The sequence below is a fragment of the Schistocerca nitens genome, chromosome 5 (genome assembly GCF_023898315.1).
Source record: "Schistocerca nitens isolate TAMUIC-IGC-003100 chromosome 5, iqSchNite1.1, whole genome shotgun sequence".
NCBI classification, from domain to species: domain Eukaryota; kingdom Metazoa; phylum Arthropoda; class Insecta; order Orthoptera; family Acrididae; genus Schistocerca; species Schistocerca nitens.
This window is the reverse complement of record NC_064618.1, coordinates 514,779,421-514,806,185: the sequence shown is the minus strand read 5'-3', so window position 1 is coordinate 514,806,185 and position 26,765 is coordinate 514,779,421. Positions and strand designations below refer to the sequence as shown.

General features: G+C 46.5%; 1 protein-coding gene across 1 annotated transcript in view; it reads right to left on the bottom strand.

Moving 5' to 3' along the window:
* LOC126260563 (solute carrier family 2, facilitated glucose transporter member 6-like) overlaps positions 1-26,765 on the bottom strand; it is a 107,970-nt gene that overhangs the window by 61,373 nt on the left and 19,832 nt on the right. Inside the window, exon 2 of the mRNA XM_049957897.1 lies at positions 9,925-10,241. Coding sequence (XP_049813854.1) covers positions 9,925-10,241 — 317 coding nt within the window. The remainder of the gene's footprint in view (positions 1-9,924; positions 10,242-26,765) is intronic.

Genomic DNA, 26,765 nt, shown 5'->3' with positions numbered 1-26,765 from the left:
TTCAGTAACATTGCTAACTGTTACCTTTATTTCAGCTCTTCATCTTGCTAATCGAAGCATAGCTTCAGCTGTGCACCATCCGGTCAAAAGTATCCTGACACCTACACTACTGGCCATTAAAATTTCTTCAACACGAAGATGACGTGCTAGAGACGCGAAATTTAGCCGACAGGAAGAAGATGCTCTGATATGCAAATGACTAGCTTTTCAGAGCATTTACACAAGGTTGGCGCCGGTGGCGACACCTACAACGTGCTGACATGAGGAAAGTTTCCAACCGATTTCTCATACACAAACAGCAGTTGACCGGCGTTGCCTAGTGAAACGTTGTTGTGATGCCTCGTGTAAGGAGGAGAAATGCGTACCATCACGTTTCCGACTTTGATAAAGGTCGGATTGTAGTCTACAGCGATTGCGGTTTATCGTTTATCGCGACATTGCTGCTCGCGTTGGTCAAGATCCAATGACTGATAGCAGAATATGGAATCGGTGGGTTCAGGAGGGTAATACGGAACGCCATGCTGGATCCAAACGGCCTCGTATCACTGGCAGTGGAGCTGGCAGGCATCTTATCGGCATGGTTGTAACGGATCGTGCAGCCATGTCTCGATCCCTGAGTCAACAGATGCAAGACAACAACCATCTGTACGAACAGTTCGACGACGTTTGCAGCAGTATGGACTATCATCTCGGTGACCATGACTGCGGTTACCATTGACGCTGCACCACAGACAGGAGCGCCTGCGATAGTGTACTCAACGACCATCCTGGGACCACGAATGGCAAAACGTCATTTTCTCGGATGAACCCAGGTACTGTTTACAGCATCATGATGGTCGCATCCGTGTTTGACGACATCGGGGTGAACGCACATTGGAAGCGTGTATTCGTCATCTCCATACTGGCGTATCACCCGGCGTGATGGTATGGGGTGCCGTTGGTTACACGTCTCGGTCACCTCTTGTTCGCATTGATGGCACTTTGAACAGTGGACGTTACATTTCAAATGTGTTACGACCCGTGGCTCTACCCTTCAATGGTTCCCTGCGAAACCCTGCATTTCAGTAGGATAATGCACGACCGCGTGTTGCAGGTCCTGTACGGGCCTTTCTGGATACAGAAAATGTTCGACTGTTGCCCTGGCCAGCACATTCACCATATCTCTCACAATTGAAAACGTCTGGTCAATTGTGGCCGAGCAAATGGCTCGTCACAATACGCCAGTCACTACTCTTGATGAACTGTGGTATCGTGTTGAAGCTGTATGGGCAGCTGTAACTGTACACGCCATCCAAGCTCTGTTTGACTCAATGCCCAGGCGTATCAAGGCCGTTATTACAGCCAGAGGTGGGTGTTCTGGGTACTGATTTCTCAGGATCTATGCACCCAAACTGCGTGAAAATATAATCACATGTCAGTTCTAGTATAATATATTTTTCCAATGAATACCCATTTGTCATCTGCATTTGTTCTTGGTGTAGCAATTTTAATGGCCAGTAGTGTATTAGTGAACATTAATATGGGGTGTGTCCAGCCTTCGCCTTGATGGCCTCTTCAACTGTGCTGGTGATAGTTTCAATATAAAGCCTGAATGTCTGTGGAGAAATGGTGGCCCAGTCTTCCTCAAACGCCGAAACCAAAGCAGGTAAAGATGTGGAACGCTGGGGTCTAGAGCCAAGAAGACGTTTTAACTCATTAGGTTCAGATCCGGACTCTGGGCAAGCCAGTCCATTTTAGAGATATTACTATCGACAAAAAACTGCCAAATGGAAGCTGCTTTATGATTGTTATGCTGATACAATCGTCGTCCCATGAACTGTTCTTTCACAGCAAACAGTGCACAATGTGTTAAAATGAGTTCAAATCCTTCTGAATCTACTGTTTTCTTAAGCGCAATAAGGGAACCACATCCCAGTGACCAAAAACACCTCCTAAACCTTAACACCACATCCTACTTACTTCACTATTGATGGCAGCTAACGTTCTCCAGGTCTTCGCCTCTCTCAAACCTTTCAAGTCGCTTACCACGGGGTATAGCGTGATTCATCTCTCGAAGTTCCTCTTTTTCAGTCATCCACTGCCCAGTGGCGTCGCTCTTACGTACCGATTAGCACTGACTATGGAAATTTCTGGCTTATGAACAGCTGATCGACCACTGTAGCCCTTTTTTCTTTAATCCTACGCACAGTCATTGTGGTAGCTGGACTGGTGGTAGCACTTTGGAACTAACAGAGTGATTCCTGCAGCTGACCACGTGATTTATTACAACCGTCCTCCACAATGCTTGACGCTCCCTGTCTGTCAGTACCTAAGGTCTGCCTGGTCTTCTTTTAGCTGTTTCCACTTCAAAATCGACTTCGGCAGCTGTAGATGGATTAAAATGTCCTTGATTTGTTACTCAGGTGACAGCTAATGACTCGCTCATGTTCAAAGTCACTGACCTCTACTGACCGATCCACTGCGCTGTTACTTTTTCTCTGCTGGCAAAGTAATACTCCCCGCCCCCTTTTGTATTGGCGGGTCCGCCTCTCGTGACATCCGGCTGTCAGTTCCACATTACATAGTGGTGTACGGATACTTTTGAACAGATAGTGTATAAGATTTTTCATAGGGTAATGTAGTAAAATGCGGCGTAGAGAGCAACATAAACTCAACAAAGGATACATAAACCCGCACCCACACTTTAGGAGACGGAAACAAAGCTGACAGTAGACACACGGAGTCGACCCTGTCATGACGCACTTTTCCGCAGCCGTCGTTTCAGTTCCAGCAAGAGCACACAAGGGGAAGCCTTTCGCTGTTTCTGACTTCACTGCTAGCGCTTGAGAAAGCGCAAGTGGTCTCGTTTTCCTTGCGGATTACACTCCTTATACAAGTCTGACACCTAGCTGCTAGTATACAGAAATTTTTAGTTGGTCCCTTTCGTACTTGAGAACGACGGTGGTCTGAGCGGTCTTTTCAGTAATCTTTGTACTGGTAACTGACAGTTCACAGCATTCTGTGATACCCTCCGATCGAGTCGCCATACTTAAAGGGCTAAAGAACATTTAAGACCTTTAGTCTTGAGGAAGTTTAATCATGCAAAGTAAATGAGTATTGCGTAGTTATTATCATCTATGACATTCCCTGATCTTGTAGATAACAGAAGATTTAATGAGACAATTATATTTAAGACAATGGGTATTCTTAATGTTAGAGATGGTTTTATGTATAGTATGCAGCGCACTTTACGGGGTGGATGACAGCCAGAGGGTGAAAATATGCAGGATCATCACCTTGAAGGAAAGAAACGACCCTCATTACCACCATAGAACTTCTTCCAACAAGGAAATCAGTTTGTTTCACACGAATAGCATGAATTGCAAGCAACAACATGCGAGGTTAACGGAGAAATACGTTCTACGAAGTTTACTGCTGCTGTCACGGGGACTGGTTCGTTTACTGACATATACTTTTGTATCTACAGTCTGAAAACCACTGTAAAGTGCATCGTAAAGCGTACTTCATCCTGTACCACGTATTAGGGTCTCTTTCTGTTCCGTTCGTGTATAGAGCGCAGAAACATTGAGTACTTAAACGACTCTATGCGCGCTATCATTAGTATAATCTTGTCAGTGTGGTCTCTGCAAGAACAATACGGAGAGGGTTGTAGTGAATACCTAAATATCTCTTTTAATGATCGTTCTTGAATATTTTTAAGTAGGCTTTCTCGGAATATGTGCCATCTATCTCCAAGCGTGGGTCAGTTCAGTTTCAGTAGCATCTCCGTGCGCTATGCCATGAGTCAAATAAACCTGTGAAACTTAGAGCTGGCCAAATTTGTATATCTTCAGTACACCTTTACACCTTCCGTCCGAAAAGCCCCGGGACTGATTTTATTCCTGACGTACGGGCTACTTCGGCATAATAACTGCAGTAGCAGCTTGAATTAACAACTGCAAACAACTGATGTGAATTCGACCAGTCAATTAGGTAGCTAGTTAGTTAGTCACATGATCCACAGATCATTTTCAAAGTGACGTGGAACGAGTCAGTTTGTAGGATCTGCATACATGTACAGTGTTGATATTAATGAACACTATATTTTTATTCCTGATTATCCAACTACACTTAAAAACCAGTTCTTTCAGGCTATCAATTTTCAAATAGAAATTCGAGCTTAGAACGAAAAGGATTCTGCAGGAGAAAGAATTTCAGATTAGATTTAAAACTTGGTTTGCTACATGCCAGGCATTACTATTATTGTGCAAATGATCAAAACATTTTCTTGGTGCATATTTCTCTTTTTTCTAGGGGAGATAACTGCTTCAATAATGGTTAATAAAGGTCATTTTTCCTCTAGTGTTTTAGGTGTGGACTTCACTATTTTGCTCAAATTGTTATGCAGAATTTCGTTGCTGAATATACTTATTGTGATGGGACAGCTAAAATCCCCATTTCCTTGAAGAGACAGCTACATGTCGACGGGGGTACACCACTTATTATTTTCCCTGATCCATTTATGCGTAATTAATACTTTATTTCTAAGTTGTATGTATCAAAGACAGTTATTACCTAAGACATTATCGAGTAGAAATATGCATAATACGTCAGGACGTTGATTTCCTTACTTCGAAGACTACCAGTTACACGAAGAAGAAAATTAACTTAATTAAACTGATTGGAAAGCACAGTAGTATGCTCCCTCGCGTTCAAGTTGTCATCAATAACAGCACTCAAAAATTTGGAGCTTTGATCCCTATGTATAGACTCTTGTTCATGTGATACATCAGTTGTTGGTATGACTCTATTCGTTAACACAGTTAAATATAGCGTGTTTTCTCAACATTAAGGGAGAATCCCTTTTCATAGTACCATTTAATAATTCCTTGAAGAACATAATTAACAATCCGTCTGTTGTGAGCAATTGGTGTTAAGTAAAGGGCGTGCAGCCGCAATGAGTCAACATTTTTGTGTAAAAAATTGCAATGCAGTAATTTCTCTAAATCAGGTACTCTAGACATTCTCCAGAATGTTTAGAAGAACAGAAAAGTGTATGCAAAGTATGTCCCGCACACACTGAGTCCCGAACAAAAGCAACGACGCGTGGAGGCCTGCCGTATGTTGATTGAAATGTAAAACACGGACCATTCCTTTCTGAAAAATCTCGTCTCGGATGAACCTACCACAATACGACGAAGTGCAAAAATTCACATGACGACATAATCGACACTCAACACAGTGTGAGGCATGAGTTGAACATCATGCCCAAGAAGGACTTTTCATCTTGTTTTACATGGTTGTATGAACATGCTGTGCGTTGCAATCAAGTGGTAGGAGACTATGCAGAATACCTGAATAATTAAAAGCACCATTTTAACATTTATCTACTTGTTTATTAGTGTACTACAGAAATGATTTTCAACTGACGGTGTACGCTCTCTTAGCATCAATTGGTACTCGTTCCACACAGCTTGTGCAATATTATAAGACGAAGCTCACCAGTGTACTGCAAACATGTTCTTTGTTGACTGACATGGGATGCCATATTTTTATCAATACATGGTATTATATGGTGTGTTGTGAACAGAATGACTTGTTATGTGGGGACTTTGAATTTCTTGACACATTTGCAGTAACACTTAGATGTTTCTGTTGTCCATCAGATTATCCACAATGTTTAAAATCAGTTTGCATGTGACATGTGAGTCCTATATAGTGCCTATATTGCTTGTGAAAAGGGATTTGTCAAGTACACGAAACATATGATATTCTGACATTGACTGTCTAGTACATTGTCAGCAGCTGCACAGTCAGCTATTCAGACTGCCCTCGTTCAATTTCAATTAGTGTTAACGAGATATACGATATAGAACGAGGTGCACTCGGCCTCGTGAGGTCAACTGAGGAGCTATTTGAGTAAGAACTAGCGTCTCCAAAGTCTGGAAACGTGACAACGGCGGTGAATGCGTGAACTGACCGCACTCCGTGTTCAAGCAACATTACTTGGCAAAGGATGGCAATATGACATGTCAGGAAGGCTTTTGCTCTGGGTCTGGTAGCGGAATTACGTTTAGTTTTTAATTGTGAACGTTGACGGTTATACAATGACCCTATATCTTGTGGAAAATACTTTATCAACATATGACTGGCATGATTTACATAGGAGAGTTCAATTGAACTACGAGGGACGTTCAATAATTAGTGTAATATATTTTTCTTAAAGGAAAGTGGTTTTATTCGGGACTCCTGTATCTCAAATTATTCCCGACTCTTCAGGCTACAAAATTCTATTTTTCAACATAATCTCTGTTCATGGCGATGGTATTATGCCATGTTACTGGAAGGACCGGCAGCCCGCATGTCTATGGGTCGACGTCGGAGTGAACGCCATGCTGCATCAATAACCTCCCCATCAAACTTTCCAAAAATGGTTCAAATGGCTCTGAGCACTATGAGACTCAACTGCTGAGGTCATTGAACTTAGAACTTAGAACTAGTTAAACCTAACTAACCTAAGGACATCACAAACATCCATGCCCGAGGCAGGATTCGAACCTGCGACCGTAGCGGTCTTGCGGTTCCAGACTGCAGCGCCTTTAACCGCACGGCCACTTCGGCCGGCCTCAAACTTTCCACTTGCTTCCCGCGGAGTGCATACTTCATTGGGCCGAAGAGATGCAAGGCAGAAGTTGCGAGATCCGGGCTTTAGGTGGACGAGGAAGAACAGCCCAACGAAGTTTTGTGAGCTCCTCTCGGGTGCGCATACTTGTGTGAGGCCTTGCATTGTCATGGAGAAGAATAAATTCGTTTACATTTTTGTGACGACGTACACGCTGAAGTTGTTTCTTCAATTTCTTTAGGGTAGCACAGTACACTTCAGAGTTGACCGTTGCACATTGACGGAGACCATCAAACAGAATAAGCCCTACAGAGTCCCAGAAGACCGTCACCATCACTTCAACGGCTGAGAGTGTAGCTTTGAACCTTCGCTTCGGAGAAGAGGTGATGTGGCGCCACTCCTTAGATTGCTCTTTTGTTTCGGCGCCTGTGACTACGTTCGACAAAAAATTGTCACAATACGCCTTGCAACAAGCAAGCGTTTACTCTTTGCTCTTTATGGTCTTTTGTTAGTCGGCGAGGAACCCAGCGAGCACATATTTATGAGTGCCCCGATTGGTAGGCGGGTGTGTCACCACTACCAACAGATGTCCAGCTGAGCGGCGAGATGCTTGGTTGTGATCTGTCGATCACCTCGAATTAGTGTGTAAGACGTGTATATTTCTATTGTCTATTGTAAACCCACAATTTATGAAAGATGTTTATATTTTATTAATAGGATTAAGTAGGAATAATTAATATTTGTCATGTTGGAAATAATTGTGGTAGCAGGGAATGTCTGCACCAAAGTATTGTTGGCAAGAGAGACCGCAAATTGATATAATTTTAAAAAGGGCGGGAGACACCGCATATCGATACATTTTAAGAAAAGAGCGGGAAAGACCGCGCATTGATACATTTTGTAATGGTAGCAGGGATTGTCTGCACCAGAAAGCATTGTTGGCAGGAGATACCGCACTTTAGCGTTCGTAGGAAGTCAGTAGTAAGCGAGATGTGAAGCGAGTCGGTAGCAGGTTTGAAGCGAGAGGTTGAGAGGAGCGGTGTGCCTGCCAGCCACCAGCTATGATTTACAAGAGATTATAAACGGATGTACAGAGACATCAGCTAACTATTATCATAAGACGAACTAATATTATTGAATTATTTTCTTTGCGATGCTCAAGATTACTAAAGGTATGTTTGCGCAATGGTAGTTGTAAGATTATTGTAAAAAGTAAGTCCCATTTGAACGTTTGTAAAATCACTTCATTACCAACAGTAAATATTTGAAGTGTTTTCAGAATATAATTAATTTTTGCCAGCAATGTTGCATTAGTGATTATAAGCCATCCCAAAAACCATTAACGTAAAACTTTGCAAAAATTTTATTGTTGTCAAGAAAAAGTGTAACTATGAATTACGTAACTTCAGTCAAATTAATTAAAGAATAACGTCGGCTTTGCTATTAAAGAATAACGTCAGCTTCGGTAATAAATACAGCCACTTATTATGACAGCCCACCAGCAGTTAATAGAGTATAGTAAACCAGAGTAAGTATATTCACGTCGCAGTTCGATGTAGCAGTCAGATGGCGATCCAGTAACAGTAAGAAAGGCAAGGAACAGTTTTGTGTTATTGCAGATAACGACTGAGGTCCACGAAGACGACACATTCTATGTTTCGTCGAAATAATCAGAAAATCACTTTTAATCAGCAGCAATTAAATTTGTATGCGAAGATTGAGAAAGAGGATAAATTTCAAAGGAAGATTTCATGTGTTATTATTAAGCAAGGGATAGAAATCGTAAGGAAAGGTTTCATATGTTATTGTAGAAGGGAAGATTGCGTAAAAAAAAGAGAGATATAGAGGAGACGGGAAGGTTTCAAGTGATCGCACGTTACAACTTTGGAAGAGTCACAGAGGTTTTCGTTGGTGAAAGACGCCTCGCACAACAACTCACTGTACCTTTGTTTACTACTAGGTCTCCGTATACATTCTGCAAGTGCCTATGAATATCTGCAATGCTCTGATCTTCCGCCAAACGAAACTGAGTGACAGCTCACTGCTTGGAAAGCACACTTACACACTCCATTTTGGTGGCTATGTATAGCGTATGATAGTGAAGGGGTGAAACAAGAATGTTCGATGATGTCTCACAACAAATATTGCTTTTTTTCAGCCGTAACCAGCCTAGAATAAGAATGCGTCGTATTACTTATTGAACTCTCTACGTACTGTATTCTGCAATGCCGTCTTCAGGCTGCTGCCTCGGAGTGTGGTGGCAATGGGGAGTTTGGTGTGTCGCATGGTACACCCCAGGTGTTACGTGCTTCACCCACGGTCCCTGCTGTCGAGACATCTTAGAGGGTACCGGGTGCGGTTGGGCCACACTCGCCCCAAGGGGAGTGGCGGGTTCAGCGGCGTTCGCTTCGCAAGAGGAGAAGGGTCAATGTGGAGGCTGGCCGTGTGGCATCGCCCGCCTTGCCTGTAAGTGGACATATGGCCGCTCCTTCAGCAAGGTCCGAGCAGGCACACAGGGGGAAGGGTTTATTAGTGATTGGGAGCTCCAATGTTAGGCGGGTGATGGAGCCCCTTAGAGAAATAGCGGAAAGGTCGGAGAGGAAGGCCAGTGCTCACTCTGTCTGCTTGCAGGGGGGTCTCATCCGAGATGTGGATGCCCTGCCGGTGGCGATAGATAGCACTGGGTGCACCCGACTGTAAATTGTTGCTCATGTCGGCATCAAGACTCCTGTCGTCTGGGTTCAGACGTCATCCCCAGTTCGTACAGGCTGTTGGCGGAGTTGGTGAAGGCGGAAAGTCTCGCTCGTGGGGTGGAATCTGAGCTAACTATTTGTAGTATCGTTCCCACAACCGACCGCGGTCCTCTGGTATGGAGCCGAGTGGAAGGCATAAACCAGAGGCTCAGACGATTCTGCGGAGATCTGGGGGTGCAAATTTCTCGACCTCCGCTATCGGCTAGAGAATCGCGAAAGCGTTACGGAGATGATAGATAAACAGTGGAAGACTCTGCAAGTAGCTCGGTACGGGCTTTTGCTGAAGTTTCGAGAACATACCTTCACCGAGGACTCAAGCAGTATATTGCTCCCTACTATGTGTATCACGCGAAGAGACCATGAGGATAAAATCAGAGAGATTAGAGCCCACACAGAGGCATACCGACAATCTTTCTTTCCACGAACAGTACGAGACTGGAATAGAAGGGAGAACCGGTAGAGGTACTCAAGGTACCCTCCGCCACACACCGTCAGGTGGCTTGCGGAGTATGGATGTAGATGTAGATGTATTCTAAATGAGATGCATACGCATGGCTGGGCAGCACTCACAGTGATGCTGATGCCGGTGCCGATGCTGCCTATGCAGAGGGCGGTGAGCAGCTCCCAGTAGGTGGAGGCGAACCGCTGCCAGACGGCGCTCACCAGGAAGGGCGGTGCGGCGGCCAGCAGCAGCCTTCGGCGGCCCACGATGTCCACTAGGACGGCGGCCAGCAGCGAGGGCGCCACCATACTAAGAAGTCCCACCGACCCCAGCCACGAGCTCTCATCCGCCGAGACGGCGATGTGCGACGCATTGCTCATCAGATGTGGCAGCACGGGCGAGCTCCAGCCCACCAGCAGCCCCGCGTTCAAGCAAGCCAGTGATGCTGTATAGACAAATCAAATGAAATGTGAGTGTGGTGAGGGCATCCCGTCAGGTAGACCGGCCGTCCGGTGCAACTCTTTTTAGTTGACGCTACTTCATAGATTTGGGTCCGACCCGGCTGGGATTCGAACCTGGGCTCCTTACATTGCGTTCTGCCACTCCGACCTCTCAGTTTTGGAGGAGGACATGGTGTGGAACATACGTATTGCGAATACATAGAAAGAAGGGTCCTTTATTGTATGATTATATGATAGCGGATCAAACACTGGTAGCAGTTACTCCTGTAAAATATCTGTGAGTGTGCATGCGGAACGATTTGAAGTGGATGATCATATAAAATTAACTGTCGGTAAGGCGGGTGCCAGGTTGAGATTCATTGGGAGAGTCCTTAGAAAATGTAGTCCATCAGCAAAGGAGGTGGCTTACAAAACACTCGTTCGACCTATACTTGAGTATTGCTCATCAGTGTGGGATCCGTACCAGGTCGGGTTGACAGAGGAGATATCCAAAGAAGAGCGGCGCGTTTCGCCACAGAGTTATTTGGTAACCGTGATAGCGTTACGCAGATGTTTAGCAAACAAATGGCAGACTCTGCAAGAGACGCGCTCTGCATCGCGGTGTAGCTTGCTGTCCAGTTTTCGAGATGGTCTGATTTTGGATGAGTTATACCTCCCGAGGAGATCACGAATGTAAAATTAGAGAGATTCGAGCGCGCGCGGAGGCTTTCCGGCAGTTGTTCTTCCCGCGAACCATACGCGTCTGGAACAGGAAAGGGAGGCAATGACAGTGGCACGTAAAGTGCCCTCCACCATACACCGTTGGGTGGCTTGCGGAGTATAAAAGTAGATGTAGATGTAGATTGTGGGGTGCAGCTGACAAACCGACATAAAAAATCGGTCAATTAGACGCGTATACAAATTTGGCGATAATGATAATGATGGCCGTTTGTCTGCATAGTGATGCACATGGCCAGTAGAGATCAATATCTTGCAGAATTAAATCTCTCTCACACCATTGCAAATGTCGGGCTGCAGTCAAGATTGTGCCAATGAATACAGATAAAAGGGCATGTTCGAGTAGGTCTCGAGCACTGTGAGTCCCTCAGTACCTAAACTGTTTATACACATGATGTTACAGAACGATACTGACGAATTTCAAAGGATAGTGGGGTGTCATGAGGAACAAATTGAGAAGGAGATCCCACGTCCAGAAGCATCATCCAACGACGCTACAGAGCTTCAAAGTTATAGATACCAGTGCCTTCATCTAGGCCATCCCTTGGGCAGTAAACGTGAAGTGGTGCGCTGAAGGATCACAAGAGGAACGTCTCGCAATGTTGTTTCGTTATTCAGCGATTGTGACTAATTGCTGAGATCACCACTATAGAAGATGGAGATAGCTGCTATATACACTCCTGGAAATTGAAATAAGAACACCGTGAATTCATTGTCCCAGGAAGGGGAAACTTTATTGACACATTCCTGGGGTCAGATACATCACATGATCACACTGACAGAACCACAGGCACATAGACACAGGCAACAGAGCATGCACAATGTCGGCACTAGTACAGTGTATATCCACCTTTCGCAGCAATGCAGGCTGCTATTCTCCCATGGAGACGATCGTAGAGATGCTGGATGTAGTCCTGTGGAACGGCTTGCCATGCCATTTCCACCTGGCGCCTCAGTTGGACCAGCGTTCGTGCTGGACGTGCAGACCGCGTGAGACGACGCTTCATCCAGTCCCAAACATGCTCAATGGGGGACAGATCCGGAGATCTTGCTGGCCAGGGTAGTTGACTTACACCTTGTAGAGCACGTTGGGTGGCACGGGATACATGCGGACGTGCATTGTCCTGTTGGAACAGCAAGTTCCCTTGCCGGTCTAGGAATGGTAGAACGATGGGTTCGATGACGGTTTGGATGTACCGTGCACTATTCAATGTCCCCTCGACGATCACCAGTGGTGTACGGCCAGTGTAGGAGATCGCTCCCCACACCATGATGCCGGGTGTTGGCCCTGTGTGCCTCGGTCGTATGCAGTCCTGATTGTGGCGCTCACCTGCACGGCGCCAAACACGCATACGACCATCATTGGCACCAAGGCAGAAGCGACTCTCATCGCTGAAGACGACACGTCTCCATTCGTCCCTCCATTCACGCCTGTCGCGACACCACTGGAGGCGGGCTGCACGATGTTGGGGCGTGAGCGGAAGACGGCCTAACGGTGTGCGGGACCGTAGCCCAGCTTCATGGAGACGGTTGCGAATGGTCTTCGCCGATACCCCAGGAGCAACAGTGTCCCTAATTTGCTGGGAAGTGGCGGTGCGGTCCCCTACGGCACTGCGTAGGATCCTACGGTCTTGGCGTGCATCCGTGCGTCGCTGCGGTCCGGTCCCAGGTCGACGGGCACGTGCACCTTCCGCCGACCACTGGCGACAACATCGATGTACTGTGGAGACCTCACGCCCCACGTGTTGAGCAATTCGGCGGTACGTCCACCCGGCCTCCCGCATGCCCACTATACGCCCTCGCTCAAAGTCCGTCAACTGCACATACGGTTCACGTCCACGCTGTCGCGGCATGCTACCAGTGTTAAAGACTGCGATGGAGCTCCGTATGCCACGGCAAACTGGCTGACACTGACGGCGGCGGTGCACAAATGCTGCGCAGCTAGCGCCATTCGACGGCCAACACCACGGTTCCCGGTGTGTCCGCTGTGCCGTGCGTGTGATCATTGCTTGTACAGCCCTCTCGCAGTGTCCGGAGCAAGTATGGCGGGTCTGACACACCGGTGTCAATGTGTTCTTTTTTCCATTTCCAGGACTGTAGACAGGTCTCATCTTCCAAGAATCAGATGCTCTGTTGCCTCAGTGGATGACAGTTCTGGACAAGGATTTCGTCCTGCGGTTTATTTTTCTCCTGTACACCGAAAAACGATGGAGAGTTTAGAGGGTTCCAGGATAAAAATAAACTGAGGGTGGAAACCCATGTCCAAAACCGTCATCGACCGCGTCAACAGAGTATCGCATTCTTAGGGCACAAGAACTTTCTCTGCAGCAGTTAGCTCCTTCTTATCCACCGGATTATGACAGTCAGTCGCAATCATTGAAAACAATCAACTTTGCATTACGTTCCTCCTATGGTCCGTCAGCGTACAAGGTCACGTTTGCTGCTGAAGGGGTATACTAGTGGCAGGCGCTGGCTCCTGTAACTTCGACGCTCTGTGGCGTCTTTTCTGGACAGGGGTTCCTATAGTCAGTTTGTTCCTCATGACACTCTCTACAACCCCTCGAAGTTTGTCGATTTTGTTCTGCAACATCCTGTAGTCAATCGTCTGCAGGTTTTGAAGAGCTAGTTTGCCTATGGCCCCTATGTGGCAGTTTGCATACAGATGAATTTATTTATGAAAATACAGAGTACAGTCACCAACAAACTTTACATACTCACATACCCCTTTACCTTTAACCCAAATAAATACAGACTCATTAACAGATATTTTTCTCTTATTACGAGTATACAAAGACAATGCAGAGGGAGACATATAAGCAGATTTACCAAAGTCCTTATTAGCAAGTTCTGCCATATGGTAGGTACGATAGGCAATAATGTCTCTATCAACAAAACTTTCAAGTCCAGGAACACTAGGTACTCCTGTACCTCCACGTACAATGGCTACAGTGAGCCAACCATTACCATGATCGAAAGTATCGTTAATGTCAATACTAAAATTAAGTCTGCAACCACAGAAAACACAAGGTCCGACGACAAGTGCAGTAGCAGCAACACTCTTAACTGGTATACGGTTCTTCTTGTCTCCAGCTGTTGTGGCGAACTCGATGTTCTCGATGGTTTTATACACTGTCTGTTTAGAACGGCGACGAATTCTCCTGCAAGGCATCGTGGCGGCGTTCAATGCAGTTGCCTGTGCAGCAGCAGCAGCGCGAATGAGCCTCTGCGCGGCTTTAAGTCCCATAGGGGGAAATGTAGGGTTTTCCTGAATAGGTCTGGCGTGCACTACACGCAGGAAGCGGCTACAATGGTAGTGGAGTACGTGTGGAGTGCACATGTGGGTTTCTTAGGTTAGAGAATTCCCTCCCTAGGCCCAACAAGACGCCTCCTGAGACGCGGCAAGGCAGTAGTAGGCAAAATGCAACAGGGAATAACAATATTAATGTGCTAATAGTAAACTGAAGGAGCGTCTATAGAAAGGTCCCAGAACTGCTCTCATTAATAAACGGTCACAATGCCCATATAGTACCAGGGACAGAAAGTTGGCTGAAACCAGACGTAAACTGTAATGAAAACCTTAACTCAGATTGGAATGCATACCGCAGAGACAGTCTGGACAGTGAAGGGGGAGGCGTGTTTATAGCGATAAGAAGTGCAATAGTATCGAAGGAAATTGACGGAGATCCGAAATGTGAAATAATTTGGGTGAAGGCCACGGTTAAAGCCGGCTCAGACATGGTAATTGGATGTCTCTATAGGCCCCCTGGCTCAGCAGCTGTTGTGGCTGAGCACCTGAAGGATAACTTGGGAAATATTTCGAGTAGATTTTTCCACCATGTTATAGTTCTGGGTGGAGATTTTAATTTTCCGGATATAGACTGGGAGACTCAAACGTTCATAACGGGTGGCAGGGACAAAGAATCCAGTGAAATTTTTTTAAGTGCTTTATCTGAAAACTACCTTGAGCAGTTAAACAGAGAACCAACTCGTGGCGATAACATATTAGGACGTCTGGTGACAAACAGACCCGAACTATTTGAAACAGTTAACACAGAACAGGGATTCAGAGATCATAAAGCGGTTACTGCATCGATGATTTCTGCCATAAATAGAAATATTAAAAAATTGACAAAAAGCAGATTACAGAATAAATGACGGATCAACACAAAAGTTTTGTCTCAAGTACAGATAATGTTGAGGATCAGTGGACAAAGTTCAAAACCATCGTACAATATGCGTTAGATGAGTATGTGCCAAGCAAGATCGTAAGAGATGGAAAAGAGCCATCGTGGTACAACAACCGAGTTAGAAAACTGCTACGGAAGGAAAGAGAACTTCACAATAAACATAAACATAGCCAAGGCCTTGCAGACAAACAAAAATTACGCGAAGCGAAATGTAGTGTGAGGAGGGCTATGCGAGAGGCGTTCAGTGAATTCGAAAGTAAAGTTTTATGTACTGACTTGGCAGAAAATCCTAAGAAATTTTGGTCTTATGTCAAAGCGGTAGGTGGATCAAAACAAAATGTCCAGACACTCCGTAACCAAAATGGAACTGAAACAGAGGATGACAGAGTAAAGGCCGAAATACTAAATGTCTTTTTCCAAAGTTTTTTTCACAGAGGAAGCCTGCACTGTAGTTCCTTCTCTAGATTGTCGCACAGATGACAAAATGGTAGATATCGAAATAGACAACAGAGGGATAGAGAAACAAGTAAAATCGCTCAAAAGAGGAAACGCCGCTGGACCTGATGGGATACCAGTTCGATTTTACACAGAGTACGCGAAGGAACCTGCCCCCCTTCTTGCAGCGGTGTACCGTAGGTCTCTAGAAGAGCGTAGCGTTCCAAAGGATTGGAAAAGAGCACAGGTCATCCCCGTTTTCAAGAAGGGACGCCGAACAGATGTGCAGAACTACAGACCTATATCTCTGACGTCGATCAGTTGTAGAATTTTGGAACACGTATTATGTTCGAGTATAATGACTTTTCTGGAGACTAAAAATCTACTCTGTAGGAATCAGCATGGGTTTCGAAAAAGACGGTCGTGTGAAACCCAGCTCGCGCTATTCGTCCACGAGACTCAGAGAGCCATAGACACGGGTTCCCAGGTAGATGCCGTGTTTCTTGACTTCCGCAAGGCGTTCGATACAGTTCCCCACAGTCGTTTAATGAACAAAGTAAGAGCATATGCACTATCAGGCCAATTGTGTGACTGGATTGAAGAGTTCCTAGATAACAGAACGCAGCATGTCATTCTCAATGGAGAGAAGTCTTCCGAAGTAAGAGTGATTTCAGGTGTGCCGCAGGGGAGTGTCGTAGGACCGTTGCTATTCACAATATACATAAATTGCCTTGTGGATGACATCGGAAGTTCACTGAGGCTTTTTGCGGATGATGCTGTGGCATATCGAGAGGTTGTAACATTGGAAAATTGTACTGAAATGCAGGAGGATCTGCAGCGAATTGACGCATGGTGCAGGGAATGGCAATTGAATCTCAATGTAGACAAGTGTAATGTGCTGCGAATACATAGAAAGATAGATCCCTTATCATTTAGCTACAATATAGCAGGTCAGCAACTGGAAGCAGTTAATTCCATAAATTATCTGGGAGTACACATTACGAGTGATTAAAAATGGAATGATCATATAAAGTTGACCGTTCTTAAAGCAGATGCCAGACATTCATTGGAAGAATCCTAAGGAAATGCAATCCGAAAACAATGGAAGTAGGCTACAGTACGCTTGTTCGCCCACTGCTTGAATACTGCTCAGCAGTGTGGGATCCGTACCAGATAGGGTAGATAGAAGAGATAGTGAAGATCCAACGGAGAGCAGCGCGCTTCGTTACAGGATCATTTAGTAATCGCGAAAGCGTTACGGAGATGATAGATAAACTCCAGTGAAAGACTCTGCAGGAGAGACGCTCAGTAGCTCGCTACGGGCTTTTGTTGAAGTTTCGAGAACATACCTTCACCGAAGAGTCAAGCAGTATATTGCTCCCTCCTACGTATATCTCGCGAAGAGACCACGAGGATAAAATCAGAGAGATTAGAGCCCACACAGAGGCATATCGGCCGGCCGCGGTGGTCTAGCGGTTCTGGCGCTGCAGTCCGGAACCGCGGGACTGCTACGGTCGCAGGTTCGAATCCTGCCTCGGGCATGGGTGTGTGTGATGTCCTTAGGTTAGTTAGGTTTAAGTAGTTCTAAGTTCTAGGGGACTTATGACCTAAGATGTTGAGTCCCATAGTGCTCAGAGCCATTTTTTAGAGGCATATCGACAATCCTTCTTTCCAAGAACAATACGAGACTGGAATAGAAGGGAGAACCGATAGAGGTACTCAAGGTACCCTCCGCCACACACCGTCAGGTGGCTTGCGGAGTATGGATGTAGATGTAGATATAGAACGTCAGTCTGAGAAGAAGACAGTCAGACGTATGACTAAATCGAATTCGAAGACTCCACTGGGGTAAACACAATATCCGATTGGGCACCACAGGAAAAAAATAAGTTAATCCTATTACAAATGGTCGAGTGAGTGAGATGATCATGTCGCAGGAGTACCACGACATAGGCAACTGTGGCACCATCATCTGTCATGAGACCTTATGAAAGGGTAAAGTGGGCATTTTGCACATTGTACATGAATCAAATTACATCATATCTCCCATACAGTGTTTCGTGTATCGTTTCATAGTTGTCAGGAGACTACGATGCATATTACCACTGATTATTTATTAACTTCTACATACAGCCTTTGACTGGCGCGCTCATCAGAATAAAACTATAAATATTTATGAGACTATATGTTTGAGAAATGGAATGTCCTCCTGTCGCATATATTCATAGTGCTGTTATTCTGCAAGAAAGGTTTTATGCCACATTTTTATGTACAATTTTTATATCCTTCGAAAGCTTTTACCGTCGGATGACCCCCCGTACAGGAAGAGTAACGGATTTGATCTCGGCGAGCTCGAGTTCCAGATGTTATAGCAGAACAAGCGACAGGTTTACGGGTCAAATACACCGACGGAAGAAAATCCCAAAGTCAGAAGAGTAAATAACATAAGGTAATGAATCTTCGGAAATACATTTCTGCAGGTAACATAGTCAACTGATTAACATTGCAAGATCACAGTTTAATATAAGAACGAGATAAGCCATAGCAACTGTGAAATGATGGTACATCAGTAACCGGTGTAACCGACAGAATGTTGAATGCAATCATGCAAACGTGCATGCATTGGGCCGTACACGTGCCGTATGTCAGTTTGTGATATATGGTGATCTTGCAGACGAAGGAAACATGACGACACACTGTAGAGCATGTTACGTTACAACAGCTGTATAGGGTGGGCGTTATCCTGCTGGAAATAAACTCCTGGGAAGCTGTTCATGAATGGGTGCACAACGAGTCGAATCACCAGATTGACGTACAAATTTGTTGTCAGCTCCCATGAAATGAGCACGATAGTGCTTATGCGGTCATACTAAATCGCTCCCCAAGCCATAAGTCAAGGTTTATGTCCAATGTGCCTAGCAGGCAGATAGGATGGGTGCAGGTCCTCAATTGGCCTCCTTCAAGCCAACACACGGCCTTCATTCGCACCGAGGCGCAACGAGCTTTCATCAGAAAACACAACCTCCACATTGCTCTCTAAAGAGCTCTCGCTTGACACTACTGATGTAAATGGGCATTGCTTCGGGTCAGTGGAACGCTCGCGTCTGTCTCGGAGCTGTGCTTGAAATAACCGATTTGTAAGACTCCGTTATGTCACTGTGGTGGCCTAGCACGATGGTCTTCACTCTTGGTAGTGCCACGTGGCCGTCAGGAGCCTGGTCTTCTCGCCACCGTACGTTCTCCTAACCACCCCCGCCAGCAATAATGTGCAGTGGCTACATTCCTACCAAGTCTGTCTACAATACCGCAGAAGGAACATCCAGCTTCTCGTAGCGCTATTGCACGACCTTGTTGAAACTGATTTAGGTGCTGATAAAGGAATAGAAACGTCTCAAAAATGAGATCGACAGGAAGAGCAAATTGGCTAAGCAGGGATGGCTAGAGGACAAATGTAAGGATGTGGAGGCTTATCTCACTAGGGGTAAGATAGATATTGCCTAGAGAAAAATTGAAGAGACCTTTGGAGAAAAGAAAACCACTTGTATGAATATCAAGAGCTCAGATGGAAACCCAATTCTAAGCAAAGAAGGGAAAGCAGAAATGTGGAAGGAGTAGATGGCCTATACAAGGGCGATGTACTTGAGGATAAATATTATGAAAATGGAAGAGGATATAGATGAAGATGAAATGGGAGATACGATACTGCGTGAAGAGTTTGACAGAGCACTGAAAGATCTGAGTCGAAACAAGGCCCCGGGAGTAGATAACATTCCATTAGAACTACTGACAGCCTTGGGAAAGCCAGTCCTGACAAAACTCTACCATCTGGTGAGCAAAATGTATGAGAGGCGAAATACCCTCAGACTTCAAGAAGAATATAATAATTCCAATCCCGAAGAAAGCAGGTGTTGACAGATGTGAAAATTACCGAACTATCAGTTTTAATAAGTCACAGCTGCAAAATACTAACGCGAATTCTTTACAGACGAATGGAAAAACTGGTAGAAGCCGACCTCGGGGAAGATCAGTTTGGATTCCGTAGAAATGTTGGAACACGTGAGGCAATACTAACCTTACGACTTATCTTAGAAGATAGATTAAGAAAAGGCAAATCTACGTTTCTAGCATTTGTAGACTTAGAGAAAGCTTTTGACAATGTTAACTGGAATACTCTCTTTCAAATTCTGAAGGTGGCAGGGGTAAAATACAGGGAGCGAAAGGCTATTTACAATTTGTACAGAAACCAGATGGCAGTTATAAGAGTCGAGGGACATCAAAGGAAGCAGTGGTTGGGAAGGGAGTGAGACAGGGTTGAAGCATCTCCCCGATGTTATTCAATCTGTATATTGAGCAAGCAGTGAAGGAAACAAAAGAAAAATTCGGAGTAGGTATTAAAATCCATGGAGAAGAAATAAAAAGTTTGAGGTTCGCCGATGACATTGTAATTCTGTCAGAGACGGCAAAGGACTTGGAATCGCAGTTGAACGGAATGGATAGTGTCTTGAAAGGAGAATATAAGATGAACATCAACAAAAGCAAAACGAAGATAATGGAATGTAGTCGAAATAAGGTCGGGCGATGCTGAGGAAATTAGATTAGGAAGTGAGACACTTAAAGTAGTAAAGGAGTTTTGCTATTTGGGGAGCACAATAACTGATGATGGTCGAAGTAGAGAGGATATAAAAATGTAGACTGTTAATGGCAAGGAAAGCGTTTCTGAAGAAGAGAAATTTGTTAACATCGAGTATAGATTTAAGTGTCAGGAAATCGTTTCTGAAAGTATTTGTTTGGAGTGTAGCTATGTATGGAAGTGAAACATGGACGAATAATAGTTTGGACAAGAAGAGAATAGAAGCTTTCAAAATGTGGTGCTACAGGAGAATGCTGATGGGTATATCACATAACTAATGAGGAGTTATTGAATATGATTGGGGAGAAGAGGAGTTTGTGGCACAACATGACTAGAAGGGATCGGTTGGTAGGACACGTTGTGAGGCAACAAGGGATCACCAATTTAGTATTGGAGGGCAGCGTGGGGGGTAAAAATCGTAGAGGGAGACCAAGAGAGGAATACAATAAAAAATTCAGAATGATGTAGGTTGCAGTAGGTACTGGGAGATGAAGAAGCTTGCACAGGATAGAGTAGCATAGAGAGCTGCATCAAATCAGTCTCAGGACTGAAGACCACAACAACAACAATGGCGTCGTCGTTGGCTTAAATGCCTTTCTGACTAAAATGAACTCACCAAGTCCAATCTCAAAGGTCATTAACAATCGCGATCCGTTACCGTGTGTATTTAAAGCAAACCTCAAAACCTCATTTGTATCCCCATAGTGGTGCTTCTAGAGCCCTCTTATGCGACTGGCGTGAAATCCGGCTATACATCATGTTTCAGATGTAGAATGACGCCGACAAACTTTCGTTTATGTAGCACAATCCGTTTTCGTTTTTTTCTTTTTGGTCAGTGAATAACAGTACGGCATAAATGCGTGAAGAAGGCCAACAAAACACAATTCAACAATTCTGAAATAATTTTAAATATATTTTTTCCATTATGAGAGATTAATTTTAAGATATGTCAAGCTTTCATCAATATCTTACCTCGTTCCAGATTTCAAAACGATGTTTCCCTGGCAAGTCTTTGCGTCAACCATTTTTTTTCTTTTACTACGACAGGCTAGTACCATTATCAGCCTTATTACTGATGTCTGACGTACCGTTTTGGCAAAGGTTCTACAGCAAGTAACAACGAACTTTGTTGTACGAATCCTACGCTTTGGTCGGATGACTCGAAAATTCGTAATGAAAGAAGCGGTATCGTGCAATATTTTAGTCTAAAATTACACAATTGCCGTGGTGAATTGCTATTTGAAGAGCGCGCCGCAGCGGGTAGTGTAAAGTAGTAGCCCTCCGTTTTTCGCGGTGGCGCTGCTGTGGCTATCGCAGCTTTGGTGTCTTCCTCTGGTGGGAAAGGGGAATGTTGCCTGTTCAGGTGCGTTTAAGGGGCGCTATGAGCTCGCCAGTCCTCTACACCCTTCATCTCCTTTCCCAAGGTGGCTTCCATCAACTACCCTTCCCGGATGATGCCCTCTCTCCCTCAATTTATCCCTTTTGTGGACTGGCAAGACAGCCAATCCACAAGGACGGGAGGCCGAAGGGCACGCGTTTAAACTCACGCAGGCTGGCGTGAGGTCTGGAACAGGTAAAGTAATTGAGACTAGCAAGTAAAGTACGTAGCTTCTTGAATACTCAACTTTAATCCATAATTGGTGAACATCGGTCTGACGGTACATGCATCACAAGATAAATAGCAAATGATAATGGCGCCTTGCTAGGTCGTAGCAAATGACGTAGCTGAACGCTCTGCTAACAATCGTCTCGGCAAATGAGAGCGTAATTTGTCAGTGAACCGTCGCTAGCAAAGTCGGCTGTACAACTGGGCGAGTGCTAGGACGTCTCTCTAGACCTGCCGTGTGGCGGCGCTCGGTCTGTAATCACTGACAGTGGCGACACGCGGGCCCGACATATACTAACGGACCGCGGCCGATTTAAAGGCTACCACCTAGCAAGTGTGGTGTCTGGCGGTGACACCACATTCCTCCCCCGCAAATCGGCGGAAGGTTGTGTTATAAGGCTTCCGCCCGCCGTGGGGAGGACCCCATGTTGACGTATGCGACGAGGTGGGGAGCCTAACAACAGGCGAGGCTGTGCCACCCGCACCCTGCCATTCGGACCGCGGGGAGCTAGGAAACGCCTGAAAACCTAGTCCAGGGTGCACGCCAACATGCGGTGTATGCGCCCTTAGAGAGACGGGAGGGGCCGAAGGGTCGACCTCCATCGGGCCGGGGCACCCGACGGGCGAAGACGACATATGGTCCGGAGCGGGCAAGAGTTCCATGGCGGAGGACAACTGGTCACGGGAAGCGATCAGCGACGCGTGACCCAGGGAGGCGCCCGGCGGTTGCAGCGACGCGTCCACTGCGGGCGTCGCCGGCGGGAGAACAGGCGGCGGCGGCGGCGCGTCGCCATGGGGCAAAATGGAAGGCAGCGTCGGTAACACCTGGGGCTGAGGCGAGCCAGTAGATGGGTCCCCAGGGCGCTGACCGGACGGCACCATCGCTGAAAGCAGACGGGGAGCGGCAGAACCCAGGCGACGACAGAGGCGCAGCTGATTGAGATGCCGGCGCACCTCACCAGAGGCCCCCAAAACCAGACACATAGCGCGGCCGAGGCAGCGAAGAATGCGCCCTGCGAGCCAACGCCGTGAAGCTCGATAGTTGCGATAGGATACAATGTCGCCTGGAGCAAAAGCAGGTGTCTGCCGCTGCACAGGAACCTGATGCGGCGGATGCAGCAAAGACATCAAGGTTCGATGAGGACGACCGTGGAGCAACTCAGCCGGCGAGCGACCATCTAGCGGCTGAGAGCGATACGAGGACAATAAGAGCAATAACGCGTCCTCCCGAGAATGCGACTCTTTCAGCTTCAACATCTGTGACTTGAAAGTCCGGACCAATCGTTCAGCGGCACCGCTTGACTGAGGCGAAAACGGCACGGATGTCAGATGTTGAATACCATTGGCCTTGCAGAATGACTAAAATTTTGCGGAAAGAAATTGTGGGCCATTGTCGGAAACTATAGCCTGTGGAAGACCTTCAATGCAAAAGATAGCGGACAATGCTTGGATGGTGGCAGAAGACGTCGTGGAAGACATCCGGACAACAAAAGGAAAAGTACTGAATGAATCGACAACAACTAACCATCGAGCATTCCAGAATGGACCAGCAAAATCGATGTGTAAGCGTTGCCTGGGGGAAGTGGCTTTCGGCCATGCAAAAAATTTCCGCGGTGGTGCTGATTGTTGTTCGGCACACACCATGCAAGGAGAGCACATATTCGTAATCGCAGCATCGATTCCGAACCAAGTACAGTGCTGACGAGCAAGTTGTTTCGTTCTCACTATACCCCACTGTCCTTGGTGGAGAAGCCGTAACACAGAGGACTGTAACGAACGGGGGACCACGACCCTGGACTGATCATTATCAGAACGCAACAGCAAAACACCACGTCGAACAAAAAGTCTCTCCTTGTGAGCAAAAAATCGGCGAACCAACGGATCCTCGTTCCGTGACTTTGACAAGGGCCATTGAGTAGCAACAAAACGCAGAATGGGAGCAAGGACAGGGTCTGCAGCTGTGGCTGTAGCTACACGACGAAAATCAATCGGAAACGATTCAACCACGTCATCGGTTTCCGCATCAATGAACATGCAAGCAAGTTCGGAAGAATCGAATGCTCTATCCTCAGCAACAGGCAAACGGGACAACGCATCAGCGTTTCCGTGGTTAGCAGTGGACCGATACAACATATCGTAGCGGTACTGTGAGAGGAAAATAGACCAGCGAATGAATTTCTGCGCTGTACGTGGAGGTACAGGCTTGGTCGGATGAAAAAGCGATGTCAAAGGTTTGTGGTCTGTGATGATGGTAAAGTGACGACCATACAAGAAATCATGAAACTTTGTAACACCAAATACGAGAGCCAAAGCTTCTTTCTCGATCTGTGAATAATTTCTTTGTGCAGACGAGAGCAATTTGGATGCAAAGGCAATAGGGCGATCTGCGATCCATATTTGTGCGCAAGCACAGCACCGATCCCGAAATCGGATGCATTCACCATCAACAAAAGGGGTTTCTGGGGATCGAATGGCGTAAGGCAAGTATTGGAAAGCAAGGCCGATTTCAACTGGCGAAAGGCGCGTTCGCATTCCGCCGTCCAGACGAACGGAACACCTTTACGGCGTAAGCGATGAAGCGGAGCTGAAATGGAAGAGGCGTGGCGCACATACACTCCTGGAAATGGAAAAAAGAACACATTGACACCGGTGTGTCAGACCCACCATACTTGCTCCGGACACTGCGAGAGGGCTGTACAAGCAATGATCACACGCACAGCACAGCGGACACACCAGGAACCGCGGTGTTGGCCGTCGAATGGCGCTAGCTGCGCAGCATTTGTGCACCGCCGCCGTCAGTGTCAGCCAGTTTGCCGTGGCATACGGAGCTCCATCGCAGTCTTTAACATGGGTAGCATGCCGCGACAACGTGGACGTGAACCGTATGTGCAGTTGACGGACTTTGAGCGAGGGCGTATAGTGGGCATGCAGGAGGCCGGGTGGACGTACCGCCGAATTGCTCAACACGTGGGGCGTGAGGTCTCCACAGTACATCGATGTTGTCGCCAGTGGTCAGCGGAAGGTGCACATGCCCGTCGACCTGGGACCAGACCGCAGCGACGCACGGATGCACGCCAAGACCGTAGGATCCTACGCAGTGCCGTAGGGGACCGCACCGCCACTTCCCAGCAAATTAGGGACACTGTTGCTCCTGGGGTATCGGCGAGGACCATTCGCAACCGTCTCCATGAAGCTGGGCTACGGTCCAGCACACCGTTAGGCCGTCTTCCGCTTACGCCCCAACATCGTGCAGCCCGCCTCCAGTGGTGTCGCGACAGGCGTGAATGGAGGGACGAATGGAGACGTGTCGTCTTCAGCGATGAGAGTCGCTTCTGCCTTGGTGCCAATGATGGTCGTATGCGTGTTTGGCGCCGTGCAGGTGAGCGCCACAATCAGGACTGCATACGACCGAGGCACACAGGGCCAGCACCCGGCTTCATGGTGTGGGGAGCGATCTCCTACACTGGCTGTACACCACTGGTGATCGTCGAGGGGACACTGAATAGTGCATGGTACATCCAAACCGTCATCGAACCCATCGTTCTACCATTCCTAGACCGGCAAGGGAACTTGCTGTTCCAACAGGACAATGCACGTCCGCATGTATCCCGTGCCACCCAACGTGCTCTAGAAGGTGTAAGTCAACTACCCTGGCCAGCAAGATCTCCGGATCTGTCCCCCATTGTGCATGTTTGGGACTGGATGAAGCGTCGTCTCACGCGGTCTGCACGTCCAGCACGAACGCTGGTCCAACTGAGGCGCCAGGTGGAAATGGCATGGCAAGCCGTTCCACAGGGCTACATCCAGCATCTCTACGATCGTCTCCATGGGAGAATAGCAGCCTGCATTGCTGCGAAAGGTGGATATACACTGTACTAGTGCCGACATTGTGCATGCTCTGTTGCCTGTGTCTATGTGCCTGTGGTTCTGTTAGTGTGATCATGTGATGTATCTGACCCCAGGAATGTGTCAATTAAGTTTCCCCTTCCTGGGACAATGAATTACGGTGTTCTTATTTCAATTTCCAGGAGTGTATTTATGATAGTAATTGATTTTTCCCAGCACACTCTGTAGCTGCTTCAAATTCTGTGGCGAAGCATGTCTTGTATGGCACGGAGGTGCTCTGGACTGGGATGTATTCCTTGGGCATTGAGTACATCTCTCAGATAGGGTAAGTCACGAGCAAAAAACACACACCTGTCCTTCCGCAGGCGAAGACCATTTTGTCGCAAGACCTGAAATTATGTTCTGAGATTGGCTAAATGTTCTTCTTCCGTCTTTCCGGAGATCACAATATCGTCCAGATAGTTTGCTGCAGTAGGGACCGACGCACCAACTGTTTGCAGATATTGCTGAAACAATGCAGGGGCGGATGCACACCCGAATGGCAATCGTTTGAATCGGTACAAACCAAGTTGCGTGTTAACCACTAAAACGCGCTGGGATTCTTCGTCCACCGGTATTTGCAAGTACGCATCTGCTAGGTCCAACTTCGAAAAATATTTCCCCGGGCACAGTTTGTAAAGGAAAAGTTGCAGTCACTAGTTGGGGATTCACTGTTGCCTTGAAGTCCACACAAAGTCTCAATTTTCCGGAAGGTGTTTGCAAAATTACTAAGGGTGATGCCCAGAGAGAAGCCTGCACACGTTCAAGTACACCTTGTGATTCCAAATCGTTTAATGTTCGTGCGACCTCATCAAGCAATGCGTGGGGGACATTGCGCGCTCTGAAAAAATTCGGTTGCGCGTTTACTTTCAGTTCCAAATGTGCTTTATAGTTCTTAGCGCAATCAAGGCCAGGTGCAAAAACGTCTGCAATCTCTTCACATAGACGAGAAACACTGTCTGAAGGCACAGTCTGGTTCACTGATAGGACCCGATTGACTATAGACAAGTTAAACAACTGAAACAAATCTAAATGAAACAAGTTCACT